Genomic DNA, 17,092 nt, shown 5'->3' with positions numbered 1-17,092 from the left:
CACAGGGCACTCCTTTTTAATCATAATGGTGAGGTTTGAGTCATTATTTCCATTTCACAGAGGAGCAATCTGAGGCTCAGAAGGCTCAGGGAGCAATTGAAGGTTCATATATCTGGTAAATGGGGAACACAGGACTCAAACCTAGGCCCTTTGACTCCAAACGCAGGGTCAATGGCCCCGTCCTCCCAAGGCTTCCCTTCAGGTAAGCAGGTCAGACTCCTACTTTTTTGCTGAACATGATTTGCACTCCACAACATCTGTTTTCCCTTGTGCTAATCTGCCTGCCTAGCAAGCTCCTCCCTCGGCAACCCCACCTGTGTAAACGCTGCACAAGCTCAGACCCCAAAGAAAAAACCGTAACTCCCAGAGGGTCTTGTCCAGTGCCCCAGCTTGTCCAATGATCTTCTCTGTCCTCTGTGATTTCATTACATTTTTAATTTCCATTACAGATTTTATCAAAGACTACATGACATTATGGCTATTCCTGTCTGTGTCTTTTTTTCTCATCTCATGTCAAGAAATATTTGAGGTCAGAGTCAGGGTTAATTTCTAAATTCTAATTTCCCCCATCCTACCATGCATACATTTCAAAAATACTTATTGAATTGAAAGTCAAAGGGACTTCTGTTCGAGACAATCCTTTTTAATGTCTTGGGACAGGTTTATTTCATTCTTCAGTTTTCTCTGTGTTGGGATTTCTCTTTCTGTTAGCCCTGCACATATTTTTCTCTGATTTTAACGGCAGCCATTGCTGGCATTTCTCAGGACTACTGCATTTGTCCATGCACAGCAAAGTGAGTAAGAATCTGCAAATTTCATTCTTTCCATGGTAAGTGTATTCAATGAGCTGTGTGAAGAAATCCTCAAGACATCTCCGATTTGCCCTCAGATCAAACATCAGAAGCACCATCAAGCTAAACTGAATAATTTAGGGTGTCGAGGCCCCAGTCACTGATCCTCTTAGTCAAGTTCCATTTGGGGCAATAAACATCTGATATGATAAAATAATTTGTGAAATCCCTTGAAATTCTTTTTACTGGATTTAACCTATATAACAATTTGTTTTTCTGATTTAGAGTTTTGATTTTTAAAAGAGAACTTTGAATAATCTGGAAAGCTCTTCGTTTCAGATACTAGTAAGTACCAGCTCCCTTTGGATCAGTTTGCTGGGGCTGCCGGGACAGAGTACCACAGACTGGGTGGCATATGCAACAGAAATTCATTTTCTCACTATTCTGGAGGTCAAAAGTCCACAATCAGGGTATTTGCGTGGTTGATTTCTTCTGAGGGCCTCTCTCCTTGTCTTGTAGATGGCTACCTTCTCTCTGAGTTTTCCACATGGTCTTTCCTCTGTGTGTGTCTGTGTCCTCATCTCCTCTTCGTGTGAGGACACCGGTCACATGGGATTAGGGGCCGCCCGTAAGAGCTGATTTCGCCTTCATTACCTCTTTAAAGGCCCTGCCTGCAAACATGGTCACATTCTGAGGTGTTGGGCGTTAGGACCTCAACTTGAGAATTTGGTTAGATGGGAGAACTTTTCAGGTCTTAACACTGATAAAAGAACTTTGAGACCAGCTTTTTAAAACTAAATTGCCACTACAGGTTTTCCGATGGGTTCTTTTCATCACGGTGTGGAGATGCAATCCCTCCTAGGGTATCTCTGGGCTGTCAGTAAGATCACTGGGGGTCTGTACTGTGGCCTACAGGGAGAGATACAGGGGCTTAGGAAAATCAAAGAAGCTGCTTGTTACTGAGAGAAGAACATTTTGGTCCCTTTTTTTTTGTGGCGTTCTACAAAGAGGCAGCCCACAAAAACGTCAGAGGCAAAAAGAGTTATGTGTCAGAATTCTAAGGTACAGTTACTTGTTAACTAGGTAATCTTAGATAAATTATGATTGCTCCAAGGTTTCCTCCTCTTACGTGTAAAATGTGGGGGGCGGGGGGGATAACAGCACCGCCTTAGAGAACATCAGTGAGATTGTCCCAGCCATCTGGTTCCTGGCACACAGGAAGCTCCCAATGTGAGCTAGCATGAAGGCACAGGAAAGGCCCGTAGCGTGTGCGGAGCCATCCAGGGGGTCTTGCAGTGCATTGCTAAGCACTTTAAATTCAGCAGCTTGTTGAGAGGAAACGTCAGAGAAGATGGGGAGTGTCTCTGTCAGAGCGCTTGCCCTGCGAAGTCTGCTGGAGATCCCCCCACCCCTTCACCCCCCCTTCCCCAGACTCACAAGGCTGCTGGTGAAGCCTGAGCTCTGGATGCAGAACCGGGAAGAGCTCACCACCCTGAGCAAACCAACACTGTCAGAACCAGCCCTTGCCTCTCCATTCCTGACCAGGGACCAACAAGAGCTGCGGGGTTTGGGAGAAGGAAGCCTCACCACCAACATGTGCAAAACGAGTGCTAAATTGCAAATAACTAGGTAGCGTTTTTCAAGTCTGGTGGTCAGGACTCTGGGAGGAATATTTCCTAGAGAATTGTTTTCTCCCAGAGCCTTTCTATTCTGTGAAAGAGAGAGATGATAAGTTCTAACTAAAATGAAAATGCAGTTGTGATTTTAAGATGGCCTGTTCTGTAGGGGAGCAGTTTTGTAAGAGGCTGATTTCTAACTTCGAAAGGTCAGTTCTTTTAAGTGCATGTACACAATTGAAAAACAACGTCAGGAAACAGAGTGGTTTTTTTCCCCCCAGTTACATGGCTAACAGCCAATCTTTATATCTTTTAGATCCTTCAATTTGGGGAATTTTCAAAAAGGAAATTTGTACATTATTTGTTTTAAAGGTCGACATTAAAAGGCCTAAATTTCCATAAAAATACTCAAAACTGGCCATAAAATTTGTAAATAATTCTTCTTCCCCGTCAACATTATTGCTTCACACTAGCATGTATAGGTTCTGGTTGGCATAGGCAATTAATGAAAAAAATGTGATCATTAAATATAAATAACTAGCAAGCAATTATAAAAATAACCAACGTCAGCAATAGCTAGTTTATTCCCCCCTACCAAAACAGCAAAGATTTTGAAAGCCCCTATAATCTTATGAGCTTGGGGAAATGACCCCTCTCACTTACAACTGTGTAAGGACCACAAGGAAGAGGTTTTATCTTCTTTCTTTTCAACTGTTGAATCCCAAGACCCAGAATAGTGCCTGGCATAAGAGTCGGTTCTTATGTGTTAAATGGATGAGTGGAAACTTTGCTGTTGTGTGTATAAACTGGCAAATTTTAAGGAATTCCACTTCTAGGAAATATTTAAGGATGTCTATTACAATATATTTTAAAAGCAAAGTACAATGGAAACAGTACAAATGTCTTCCAGATTCCTTCTATTAAGGTATAATCATCCACTTGAATTTTTTTAATCTTTTAACAATGATACTGTAATACAGTGTGATGGGGAAGATTTCAGTTAACTTTTATCAAAAGCTCATTGCAATCCGAATATAAGTGATGATGGTATGTTTGTGAAAGGAAAGCGCGTGGATGTGTAGAAAGGGTCCTGGAAATTTACCCGCGGTTATTTTGCAGGGGAGGATATGACAGTTTATTCTGTTTTCCAAAATGAACATAGTAAGTCCATTCTGTTTAGAAATGTTTTGAAAATTCACCTAAAAATAATCAGCTTAAACAAATTTTATTTCTATTTTTGTGAAACAGTGGCTTAAGGGTCGGTTTAATAAACCCATCACAGGAATCGTGAGAATCCTATTTTGGATCCAGGTGGCAACTTTATTCCAAAGTTCTGGTTCTCCAGTGCAAGAGGGAAACCCAAGGTGGGCTCTGCAGAGGAGCAGAAGCCTCTGTGCCTGGCTGTGTCCTGGGAGGCAGGACCTCAGCTCATCAGTGGGAGACAAAGATGTGTTTAGAGGAGTTTTGTATCTGTTCTAGCTCCAAGACCCAGTAGCAGGCAGATTCTCACCGAGAAGTTTACAGGGGCTGGCATATTTCCTACTCTTTTTCACACCACCGTGGACCAGAGGACCTAAACGCGTATCATGTTCCTAGGCTCTATTAAAGCTTAGGGCTTCTTTAAAATTCACCATATTAGAAACACATGAAATGGTTTAATTATCTTCGCTTTCATTTCCTCATACTATATTGCCCCTGTGTTAAGTGAGGTAGGCTGTAGGTTATAACAAATAGAGCCCCCTCAAAGTAGAATGGCCTACATACGACTAAAGTTTATTTCTCCTTTAGGAACATAGTCCAGGTGGTTCCGGGCAGGTGTATGTGTGGGGTGTGGGCAGGGTCCCTAGATGGTTAGACTGTGTCTACTTCAGTAATGGTTTTGAAGAGCTTTGTAGGCATTGATATTCGGCTGAGGGAAGGGGTAAGGAGCTGCCAGGGTGTCTGTGGGCCCAGCAGGGCGGCTGAGCACATCACTGCTGCTCACACATTCCACGGGTTAGAGCTCTGTCTATGACAGCACCTACTTTCAAGGGAGACTGAGAACTGTAGTCAACTACATTGGCCAGGAAGAGGAGGAAATGGGTCTGATGAACGCTTAGCTAGCCTTTACACATTCTCCTACATGCTGTCTTTCTGGGGAAGAAACTAAAACCTACACTCAGAGTCTTCCACGTGTGAATTAGCGAAAGTATGAAGCACATGAAAGGCTACATTTATAATCCCTATGATGCAGAAAAGGATTTCTTTGTCCCTGAGACAAAAAATAGCAGGAAGTATTGTTAGTATTAATATCAGTATTAGCAGTAGTGAAAATGCAACCAAGATTGGGAATTTTGGCTGAAATATAAAAGTATAATGATTTTCTCCTAAAAATGGTGGGGGGTGCCTGGGTGGTTCAGTGGTTAAAGCCTCTGCCTTCGGCTCAGGTCATGATCTCAGGGTCCTGGGATTGAGTCCCGCATTGGGCTTTCTGCTCAGCAGGGAGCCTGCTTCCTCCTCTCTCTGCCTGCCTCTTTGCCTACTTGTGATCTCTGTCTGCCAAATAAATAAATAAAATCGTTTAAAAAAAAAGTATAATGATTTTCATTCCACTCATCATCAATGAAGAGAACTAACAATGGTGCTACTTAAACAGGCAAATATTGTACTCTATTACCTCTTTCCTGCAGAGTCATCAAAAGTACCAAGGGCATAGCTAGCAAAGCAAGTTATAGAGAAATGAAAAGAGAAGCACTGGCGGCTATTTGGGTTGAGTCAATATAAAGGCAGTAAAATGCCGGAGCTCATTAGCTTCTCAGATTCTCCTCATCTGTTGAGGCTGAAAAAGAATTGGTGTTTGTTGGGCACCTGGGTGGCTCAGTTGGTTAAGCAACCGCCTTTGGCTCAGGTCATGGTCCCGGAGTCCCGGGATCGAGTCCCGCATCAGGCTCCCAGCTCCATGGGGAGTCTGCTTCTCCCTCTAACCTTCTCGCCTCTCATGCTCTCTCTCACTGTCTCTCAAATAAATAAATAAAAATATTAAAAAAAAAAAAAGAATTGGTGTCTGTAGAATCAATAGGCCAGAAAAAACCCCTTGATTTTAAATAATTTTCTTCCTTCCTTTCTTTCTTCGTAACAGAGATTCTATCTTAAGTGTTCACAGAAATAGGGATATTTCTTCAGAACAAACAAAATGCATGTAGATGCCAAGACAAGACTCAGCTCAACTCACAGGAACCCACTGAAACCTTCCGGGAGAGGAAGTCACCTAGGCCTGCCATAGAAGCTACTTGTCCATTAATCTTGTCCATTAATGCTCTCTCATAGGTAAATAAGGAAATGACAGTGAGGTGAAGGGGCGTTTTACACACTACCTCCAATCCAGGGCCAACCATAGCCCATCCATCTAGAAAGCTCCACAGTGATTCTGATGAGCCCTGTGATTAAGCTTCACTGCTCTCATTACTCATTTCTAAATGAAGCAAGGGGACATTCAGTCCTACTAGGAAGCTAAGGCTGATCAGAGAGCTAATGATATTTAGGGTATGATGAAAATCTAGCTCAGCAAAGCAACTGTCCGTGAAATATAATATGGTTACAATGAATGTTTCCAATGGTGCATATTGATTAAATTGGCTATAGGTAACCAGCCAAGTTGCTCTTTGGGGCCTAGAACAAATGTAAATTGCCATTTAGGCAAATCACCCTCAAATACATGAAATTTGGCAAAAAGGAAAAACAAACAACTAAACTCTATCACCCAGACACAGGTCTTCTAGCTGTGTGGAAGAAAATTATTGATCCTTATAGCCACTGCATCTGGACTGAGGGCATTACGGATAAGCCATTCTTTCCTGGTGAGAGTGAGGTGATTTCCCTCCCCTTTATTCTTCCCTTTATATCGAAACTGACAAGAAACCATGAATTGTGTAACTGTAACATATCAGTCAGAACATATTATTATAAATTAGCCACACTTCAAAAATTTAAATACCTTCAAGTCCAAGACACTACTTAACTTGCTAACATTACTTAAAGATGTAAGTTACATTCCCTGTTTTAACAGCTGAGTTTAAGTACTTTCAGTAAATATTGCCTTATTATATTTTCCTTTCTTAATTGCGATCTTCTCTCAGATACTGTTTTAAACTCTGAGCTGTGTTTTCAACTGACAAACAAAATAAGGGCTTGCTTAATTCCGTTTGGTCAGGCTCCTAAATTTTTTCCATTGTAAATTTGATTATCATATTTCTAAACTATAGCCTCTAAATTTCGCACTGTGATTACAAAGTTATGCTCTGATAAATTTTTGTGGATGTTCCATTCAGAACTTATTAAGTAAGAGGTGGGTATCTATTTGGAGAAATGTGTGAGAGTGTAATTGAAAACATAGCTTGTGTTTTTCTATTGATTTAGCTTTGACTCAGCACAGTTACACAACACAAAACCTCTACATAGCTGTGAAATCACTCATACTTGGATAAGTTGAGGGTTTAAAAGGAGCCCCGCGTTTACCTGCCCTTCATACACAAACAAGTGTGACATTGAAATGGGCTACAAATGCTTTGAGGGAAAATCTTTTCTTTTTTTTTTTTTTTTTTCTTTCTCTCTCTTTTCTTTCAAATGAACATATAATGTATTATTTGTTTCGGGGGTACAAGTCTGTGACTCCTCCGTCTTATAGAATTCACAGCGCTCACTGTAGCACATACCCTCCCCACTGTCCGTCTCCCAGCCCTCTACCCCTCTCCCCTCCACCAGCCCTCAGTTTGTTTCCTGAGATTAAGAGTTTCTTATGGTCTGACTGCTTTGAGGAGAAATCTTGTTCCCATGTTTCCTCCAGAGACCAACCTCCTGTTCGCATCACTGTAGCAAAGGCAACCCAGTGAGTCTAGAAAGTAACAGTGCAGCTCACATGCTTCCAAGCACAGTGTGGTTGTTGGTCAAAGTTACTAGAAACTTGAAACATTCTTTAAATCTCAACGGATTTGTGCCTTGTTCCATCCCCACAGGTGGGCATGCATTTCCAAGTACAGCCTTGCATTCATCATCTGTTCCCTCCAATCCAAAGGAAATCCAAGAAGGTACTAGCCCTGGAGGGATCGGACTTTCACTGCATAGTCTTTGCGGGCTCGGGGAGGGGGAGCATGAAGATCCTTGTTTTTTTCTAGTTCATTTTTTCCAGTCCAAGCCATTTCAAAGTAACGAGTTTGGTAGATCGCCTGTAACAACCACCACAGTCCTGTGTAGGCTCTTTGATGTGCAGCAGCAGAGTTAATCTGATGGAGCCGGTGCATAGACAACCACCTTGTCAGATGGGATCAGAGCTGTAGTACAGACTTGCGAACTGCCCGCGGGTCCAAGCTCCCACTGCTCCACAGCCCTGCTATCCTTACGCAGATGGGAAGGCCATTTCTGTACCAACTCGCTCAAGTAACATGTTTCTTTTGAATGTTTGACATAGTAGAAAGTGAGCGTTCCCCCTCCCCCAAAAATGTCATTACATATGGTGTTTAAAAAACAAAATATTTATGTTCCTTGTTTTTCTATTTTTGTAATTGGTACGCTTTAACATACATTTGTCTTTGGAATAGAATCACGATATGAAAAATTCTGGGTAGGATGAGAATGGTCTTCGCTTAGGAATGAAAGAGTTTTAAGATACTTTGTATATTCTTCTCATGGAGAGTGAGAAATAAATGTATCGGGAAAACTTTATGTTAACCTAATTCTATTCATAAACGGAGTTTTCTTAATGTAAGTGCTATATGATAGTCACGATGGTGAACATTTATACAATGATGTCTGGGCTGTGTGGTGTGTGTGAACCTGTCTGTATGGTATCCTGTCCCATGGTCGTAAATATAAAATTTCTTGCTCGGACTTTCTCTCTCCTTTGGATTTCCACTGCCTCTGCCCTGGTTCTGACTTATACAACCTTTTAAAATACAGATTTTTTAGATTAAAAAAATGCTCACCCATGAAAATGAAATCCATACCACACAGATATTTTAAAAAAGATCTCTTCACCCTTTGCCAACCACGCTTTGCTCCCTGAGCTGCCTTCATGGGCATGTGACCCAGGGGGCTGCCCAGAGTCCGTGCAGTGGGAGGGTCCTGGGCTTGCTTTCCTGCTCTGCTGTTACCGTCTTGGAACTCTTAATCATTTTGAACACAGGGTCCTGCATTTTTGTTTTGCCTGGGCCTTGCCAAATATGTAGTTAGTCCTGTCATAACACCATCCCTCTCCTGCTCCCCTTCACTTAGGTAATCGTTCTTGATGGTGTTACTTCCAGAATGTTCTGTGTATGCAGGCATGTTTACATGTGCGTATTAGTTTTTACATCAATAGCATTATACGATACATATACTATAGAATATATATTCTATCTTTGAATCCATACTTTAGAAATCTGTACTGAGAATCTATACTTGCTTTGAATCCTCAAGGTTGTATGATGGAATTCTTCCATTAAAGAGTCTCTGGCACCCCTGCACCCGTATCCCCCTCCCTGTAGGCAGTCTCTATACTGTTGTGGAAGGATTTTTCTAATTCCGACCATGTCTCTCTTCTGCTAAAAATGTACAATGCTTCCCTGCAGTATATAGAATACATTCGTATCCGGGTAAACACATCAAACTCTGTGGAACCATGGCCAGTGTGCCAGTCAACCAGAGATCTGAGCAGGAGGGTCTGAATGGTGCCTCTGGGCTAAGATACTCACTAAGATAAGCCCTCACTACTAAGCAGTCCGCCAGCTGGTCTCCGCCAGGATCACCTAATCTGAACACAGGGTTTATTTTCAGACTTTGCAACATCCTCTGTAACAGGTGAAAAAAAAAAAGGGATCTTCCCTTTTTCTCACCATTACTTTGTACAGTTGCTAATAACCAGCCTTGAAATTAACAAAAACTGTTATCATTTGTGCTGCCATCCACCTCCCCCCAGTTTCTATACTGAAACCCTACCCTGGTATTAGGAGGTGGGACATCTGGAAGGCAATTAGGTTTAGATGAGGTATTGAGGGTGGGGTCTCCATGACGGGATTAGTGTATTTACAAAAAGAGGTGGACCAGAGCTCTACCTCTGTCTGGTGACCGCCACAGAAAGGCGGGGGATGGAGGCTGGGAAGGAGCTCTCCGCAGAACCCAGCCCGGCTGGTCTCCAGATCTCAAGATTTCTCAGCCTACAGAGCTATGAGAAATGAACATCTGTTGCCTAAGCCACTGGGTCTACAGTATTTTAAGACAGATGAGGGAGAAGGCTTTTTTTGCTTTCTGCAAACTATTTAATCTACATTACAGGATTAGATCATATAGGCTTCTTTTACTTTATGATGAAGAACATGAGCCGGGGAAACAGTATGTGTCATGTCAAAAGCCATGGAATTTAGTTATGAACTTAAATTAGCATCTACTGCCTTTCAGGTTAATAGACTGTGATATCTTGGAATTTTCCTGAACGCTCTAAATTCTGAGGTCAGAACAGTATTCTGGAAGACTTTAGAGATGTCTAACTATTGCAGCAACAACTATTTTCATTGCTTCCAGTCCTGCATTTCTTAGATGTGGATGTTGGATTGTCCAAGTTGGTGGTTAAAAATGCCAGAGTAGTAGCCGTACATCTGTGTGGGATCATGGGAGAATTAGTCAACCTCTCTGAGGTTTAGTTTTCTCAAGTAGAAAACATATAATAGCTATCTCACAGATTTATGATTGGAAATAAAGATTTTAACCTATCCGTTTATTCAACAAATATTTGTTAAGTGACCATTACATATCAAAAAGTTGAGCTAAGCAGTGAGATTATGTTAGTGATTCAAACATGTCCGTCGTCCTCATGAAGCTTACCGTCTGGTCAGACTTAAGGTATAAAAAATGTAGCAGCACACTGATTTCCTTGCACAGAATCAATTCTCAGTTAATAAGACTGGTGGTTCATACATTTCTAGATGTTTATGTTCTTCTCTTTCCTTTTTAAAAGTAACTAAGGGGGAGTGGGGCGCCTGGGTGGCTCAGTGGGTTAAGCCTCTGCCTTCGGCTCAGGTCATGATCTCAGGGTCCTGGGTTCGAGCCCTGCATCGGGTTCTCTACTCAGCAGGGAGCCTGCTTCTTCCCTCTCTCTCTGCCTGCCTCTCTGCCTACTTGTGATCTCTGTCAAATAAATAAATAAAATTAAAAAAAAAAAAGTAACTAAGGGCTGCTTCATCTTCAGGGCTACTCCCTGTCATGAAAATTGGGGCATTTATATTGGAATCACCATGAAGGAGAATGTCTATCCTCCTGCCCTGCCCTTCCACCCTCCCCCACCCCCATCATTATTTTCAAATTATTTGCTAGTAGAGGATCTGAACCTAGGCTGATCTGAAAAACTGGCATACGTTCATTCCAGCATTCTTTCCCTAACACATGAACAGAACTTTAAAAAAAAAAAAAAAAGAAAATAGGGTTTTGAACTCAGTCTTGCCCCTATGTGAGTGCTCACAAACACTTTATAAGGAAATGTCTGTCTAATAAAAAGTACTTTGAGAATCTGGATAAGAATTACTTACTTCATGTTAACCAGGCATCTCAGTCTATGTGCCCAGTTCACACGTCCAAGAGCTCGGCCGGGATCTACCTACTCAGAGCGCGCCTAGCAAGGAGACACTGCATGTCCGACAGATCAGCTTAGAGGCCTCACTAAAGGGAAAGCAGCCTAGTGAGGTCCACGTGAGACCTGCCCAGGAACGTGAAAGAAGATCAGGAAGGTTAGCATGTCATGCACTCGGGAAGCTCTAGCAGAAGTGAGCCTGACATGCAAGGGACATTTCATTGCTCCAGCAAGCGAACTCCAGATGTCTTGCTGCAACCCTGGGGCCTGCTGGGGTGGCCGCTGACGAGGCCAGCTGCCCCGGACTGTTGTCTGTCTGCTGATGTGGCAAGCTCTTACCAACGTGTGCTGAGAAAACCAGCATGGAATTGGGGCAACATGGGAAAGGACTTTAATGTCGTCCATCTGTCAAGTAGACTTATTTGGAAATAATGGAGCATTCTGAGCAAGGATCGTTCAGGCCCTTCTAGGATAACATTTACCCATGACTCTAAAAGCCAACTGCATGCGGTTAGATATCATCTGCCGAGTAAGAGAGCAGGAACAGGTCTAGTCAATGCAATGGCATGGCTCTTGGTGCTACAGGGGGCATGAATGAGAGGCTTCCCCCCACCGGATCCAGAACCTACCTTCCTTCCTCCCAGGCACTGCTGGAGTTGGGGCTTAGTGAGAACACCATATTGGCAGTTATGGGGTTGCCAAGTTATTTCTCTCCAGTCGCAGGTCCTGTTGTCTGAACAGCTAAGGCAAGGCACGATCCATTGGCCTAGAATGGAAAGCGAAGCCTTTGTTCAGATTTTCCCAGTGAAACGAGTTTTTCAGTCACTGCGGTGAGAACACCACTCGTCACCGTGTAAGTCCACGGAGTGAGGCATGGCCCCCCGCCAACCAGATAGAATTGCAACATGTAGAAAGGTTCTGAAGTAACACAGCCTATGCCGAAATCAAGTAGGAGTCCTGCTCTGTGAAACTACCTTCTTGACGAAAAACCAAGCAATTGGATGCTCCTCCATTATTACTCATTTTTAAATAATGCATTAGCACTTAATAGGACCAAAGTAGATGGGAAGCCACTCACATTAAGGCAGTTGGCCACACATCCTCATGACCATTTTGGTGTGAATCTCTTCAGCACATTCTAAGCTCTAGTACCTTCATTTCTTCAGCAGCAAGAGAGGTGGGAGGATTTCATGGGCTAATGCACGTTATAATTACGATGTCAAATTTACCTTTGTTACTAACAGACTTCAGGCACAAAGGAGGTCACAAGCTGTAGTAAATGCTTATGAGATAAATGAATTGTTCGCAATGCATTTGAGATCTTTTCTATTTTATTGATAAAGTGATATGTATTCAAATACTTCCAATTTTAGTGTGAGTTGACATATTAATGATTTATTAGAAAAAAATTCAAAATATGACTTTTTTTTTGCTTTCTGTTTTTTCCTTCTTCATCTTTTCAGAAGTGGAGTTTGAACCCATACACTGAATACGGAGTGGTTACTTACATCCTTTGTGGACAATACCCTGACATCTCCAGCAATCAAAGGCCTTACCCTCAAGGTCTTGCTTATGTTACCACTAGCTGTTTCTCTTCGAAATAACGAGGAGGTAAATATTCCTAGCTGCTTTTTGAGTTAGAAAGAAAAAAAAAATGAACAACTTTACCCACTCTGGCTTTGCTTTGTGGTTCTGGTAACAAAAATATTTGGTGTGACACTAATTTTAGTGAGAATTCCTAATTTCAGATGATGAATATGGTGCATTAACATTTCATGACCTCAGGGACGTCAGAACTGTGTATTTGTGGAATAGTTAGAAATAATACACTATGAAAGAAGATCAAGTTTACGGCTCACAGAAAAGGAAAGAAAAATTGTGGGTCTATTAAGAGAGAACTGGGGGAGATAAAATAGTACTCCCTGGGAGGATTTTAATGTATTATGTAATTGAAATATCTACCCTACTAGATGTTAGGTGTCATTGGTGTTAAAACCTAATAACTAAAAAAAAAAAAAAAAAAAAAAAAAAAAATTACGTTTCACAGCACGTGTCAGATGCTAGGGATATTCTGAGCACTTTAATATATTAACGTATGTAAACCTCTTAACTTACAATGCTAAACCTCAAGAAATTTATAATCAGGTTAGAGGGTTACAATTTATACAGTAAAATAGTTACAACACAATAAAGGTAAGGCATAATTGAGTAAAGATATCTGTGTGGTGCCAATAGGGTGTGGGCTCTGGAGACATACACACACCTGAGCTCCGCCTCCAGCGAGCTGCACGGGCCTCAATGAGGCCCATTAGAGTTACCTACAAAGCTTTTTAAAATCCCCATGCTCAAATTGTATCCTGGACTGATTAAATTAGAACCACTGGTATGGAACTGAGGCACCAGGATTTTTTTAATGCTTTTCAGGTGATCCTAATTTGCAGCCACAGTTGAGAACCACTATTTAACTTGGAAAAATTCTCTCTAGGAGAAAAAAAATATATAGCACCTAACATAGTGCCTGATACCTAGCAACCAAGGGATAGATTCCCGTCCCCCCCCCAACCTTAAGTAAGCTGTGGCAGTTCAGAATAAGGAAAGCATCGTGAGTGTCAGAGTTTCTGGAAGGTCGGGTCTTCTGGATAGATCAGATTTGGAGAGATAGAATGGGTGGTACTTTGGGTACAGTGACGAGGTAGCCCTAACAGCAGTAGGACTGAAGAAGTAAGAGGCCTCCGCAAAAGGTTCCATGTAGGAGAGGAAAAGAAGTCTGCTAGGTAAAAGGCATTTCCTAAGTTTTCAGATGTAGAGAAGAGCAGTGCTACTAAAAGACATAACATAGAGAGGCGCCTGGGTGGCTCAGTGGGTTGAGCCTCTGCGTTCAGCTCAGGTCATGATCCCAGGGTCCTGGCATCGAGCTCCGCATCGGGCTCTCTACTCAGCAGGGAGCCTGCTTCCCCCACTCTCTCTGTCTGCCTCTCTGCCTACTTGTGATCTCTTTCTCTGTCAAATAGATAAATTAAAAAAAGAAAAGACATGACATAGAAAAAAATTTATTTTCTCCTTCTTGAAAAACTTCAGTCTCTAGACTGAATGCAGTTAATGACCCTTGTCCATTATATACATATTATATATTACATATACATTGTATATGTATATATCCTAAAGGACATAGAAAATTTAGGAGAGATGTTGAATAATGAACGGCAAAATGAAGACTGTCCTCAAAATGCTTATTTCTCCATCCAATTCTCTTTGTAATTTTTCTGTGGTTTTCATTCATCTTGCTTCTAATTCTAACTTTGCCCTGGAATATAGGATTTGTAATCAATAACCACCTCCTGCATATATATCTTTACATCTTCATAAAGATGTAAAGTGGTCAGTGGGCATCCTCTCGAATGGAGTTGGAATGGGGCTTTGGGTCTCCTGTCCATCCTCCTCTTTTACAGATGAAGTAAACTGAGGACCCAAAAATTGAAGGACAGAAGTGGGATCATACGGTTAACGACTCGCTGGACCAGAACTAAGGTCTTGGAGTCTCCAGTTTGCTGATCCTTCTGTCATGTTAGGCCCGGGGAGCACAACACCATCAGCCAGAAATGAAATATGGCACAACGATCTCTTTGGTAGCACTTACAGGAAAACACACAGATAGGTTATTTTAATGAATTTATCTTTATATTGAAATGTGGAATTTATTTAGTGGGTTCCTATGTTGACAGAGACTATGTTAAAAATATAGGATGGTGGGACCTAAATGTGTATCTGCTAATGAGACTATATTTAGTACTATTTTTAAGGGCTTGGTTTTCATCGATTCTTGAGTATTTCAGAGCGCGTGCTTCCTCTCCCCCAAACACTAACCTTGCTGACAGCTAATTTTGTACAAACTGGGGCCTTCTTTGGCCATTTGCTTCTAAAGCTGAAGAAGCAAGAGGCAGATTGCAGGCACAAAAATCCAAATATGGGGACAATTAGTTTGTGGGCATAAAATCTCAAGCACATCAAAAGGACTCCTGATTGGGTCTCTGAAAATTTGGCCCCAATGGTTCATACTGCTATATATTTATATAGCCATAACTCTTTGCATTTTTGTATTGGTTAAAAATGCCCCCCCTTTTTATTGTGATTTAGTAATGCTGCTTGAAAGAGACATCTGTATAACATCAGCAGGACTGGAGTTTCTTGATATTTTAAATGATACCAGCTCTTAACTAAAATTGTCAAAAAGAGAGACATAAATTCTATGTTATATATTTAAACTTTGAATGAATCAAAGCTGTGATTTCTGAAATAGAGTATGACATGTGTTTTAGGGAATGACATTATGAGGAATAAAAATGGCTTTTGGGAGAAGTTATTTGGTTTATAATTGTAGCTTTATATTTAATGCACGTTAGGGTTTAGCCATTTACGTGAATCAGATTGGCTGACATAATGGAGAGAAGAAATTCACCTTTGTGACTTGGGGCCATGGTGAGATGTAAAACCATATAGATGGCACTGACTCCTGACTCTATGTTATAAAATAAAGCAGTTTTCACTTAAGGAAAAAAATACATCATATGTTCAACTTTAGAAGTATTAAAGTACAAGCTGTCATATTTTCTTGCTACAAAGAAAAGATGGTACTATCTTTTGTTTACATATCATAAAATGCATTTGGAGCTATTTTTCTTTAATGTTATTCTCTTTCAAAAATCATTGTATAAATTTCTTCATCAGGATAGAAGAATTGTTTTTTTCTTTCTTAAGCAAAAGATTTTACTCTTGGTTGTGTCTTATAGTTAAATCATTTTTTAAAGGCTAAACATCAACTTAAAGATTAAAACAAACAAACAAACCCGGCACTCAAAATTGTATTAGCTAGTGTTATTGAAAAGACATGTAGAGCATCATTTCATTGGCAAGGTGAAAAAATGGATCCGGTTTGCTAAGTAACTATAATGTGCTGTGAAAATAAGATTTTGGAACTAATCTATGGCCATCCAGCTAAAGCCGGAGGGAAGGGAAGCTGAGTCAACTTCCTTCTACCGCTGTCCACCATGACAACTGCTTTCAGCAGGACGGAGTCCTACTGTCCAGGAAGGAAATCTCTGCCTGCAAAAGAAATCCATTCTTGCAAACTGCTGTCCCTGGTCTCACTCATTCGTTTTGAATCTTTGGGTCTTTAGGACTGTATGGTTGGGGCAGTGAGCCCGGACTGATCGTACCCTGACTGCTCACAGCGTTCCACGGAAAGGAGGAGGACTTGGGTCTTGGTTTTAGTTCAGCAACCATTTTTGAATCATACCTTAGACATTGAAAGATGGAAAAGGGGCCTTGTTTGCTCTGGAGAAACATGCAATCGAGGGCAGTCATCAGTAATGCACCTTTGACTATATTAATACACACGCACTGTAATGTGTGTACCTATACTCCTGTATCTATGTATTAAGTTCATTATGAAACAAAAATAAGGACGATTAGAAATAAATAAATGCGCGTATATTTTCATCTTTGCTGGTTTCAACCCGTGGACTGTCCCATGCCATTCCCTCCCCTTGCTCCTGTGGATCATTCCACTCTGAAGACTGCTGGTTAGTGAAAGAGACAGAAACATAATGAAGTACGTGCTCAGGGGGGCATGTGCCCACCGTGTTCTGCGAGCACAGCAGGGAAGCCAGTCTGGGGGTGGGGTGGTGAGGAGAGGCTTCCTAGAGAGGCAAATACAGCAGCAGGAGAACGGGGCTGGATGGGAAGAAGACTTTGAGCCCCAGGGGACAGCACGGACCAGAGTGTGGAATCATGCAGGTGTCCTGCGGGCATGAAGTGAAACCAAGAGAATGGGAGGACCTGGGGGACAAGGAGGGCCAGATTTAGAGGCCCAGTACTGTCAGGCGAAGGACATGGACTTGCCTGAGGAGTCAATTTTGGGGTCTTCTGTGAAGAACCTTAGCTATTCAAGGTACCAGAAGTTGCCTGCTGGAAGGCAGTCTCTCCTGTTAAGAACCAGGCACAGAGGGCACCTGGGTGGCTCAGTGGGTTAAAGCCTCTGCCTTTGGCTCAGGTTGTGATCCTGGGGTCCTGGGATCAAGCCCTGCATCGGGCTCTCTGCTCAGTGGGGCGCCTGC

The 17,092-nt window shown here is 41.8% G+C and overlaps 1 protein-coding gene across 3 annotated transcripts in view; it reads right to left on the bottom strand.

The window, feature by feature from the left end:
* Positions 1–17,092, bottom strand: part of CPED1 (cadherin like and PC-esterase domain containing 1) — a 277,556-nt gene that overhangs the window by 21,746 nt on the left and 238,718 nt on the right. For all 3 annotated transcript variants that reach the window (XM_059171684.1, XM_059171686.1, XM_059171685.1), the window contains exon 17: positions 11,609–11,745. In XM_059171684.1, coding sequence (XP_059027667.1) covers positions 11,609–11,745 — 137 coding nt within the window. The remainder of the gene's footprint in view (positions 1–11,608; positions 11,746–17,092) is intronic.

The sequence above is a fragment of the Mustela lutreola genome, chromosome 4, assembly GCF_030435805.1.
Source record: "Mustela lutreola isolate mMusLut2 chromosome 4, mMusLut2.pri, whole genome shotgun sequence".
Taxonomy (NCBI): Eukaryota; Metazoa; Chordata; class Mammalia; order Carnivora; family Mustelidae; genus Mustela; species Mustela lutreola.
This window is presented reverse-complemented; position numbering and strand designations above follow the sequence as displayed.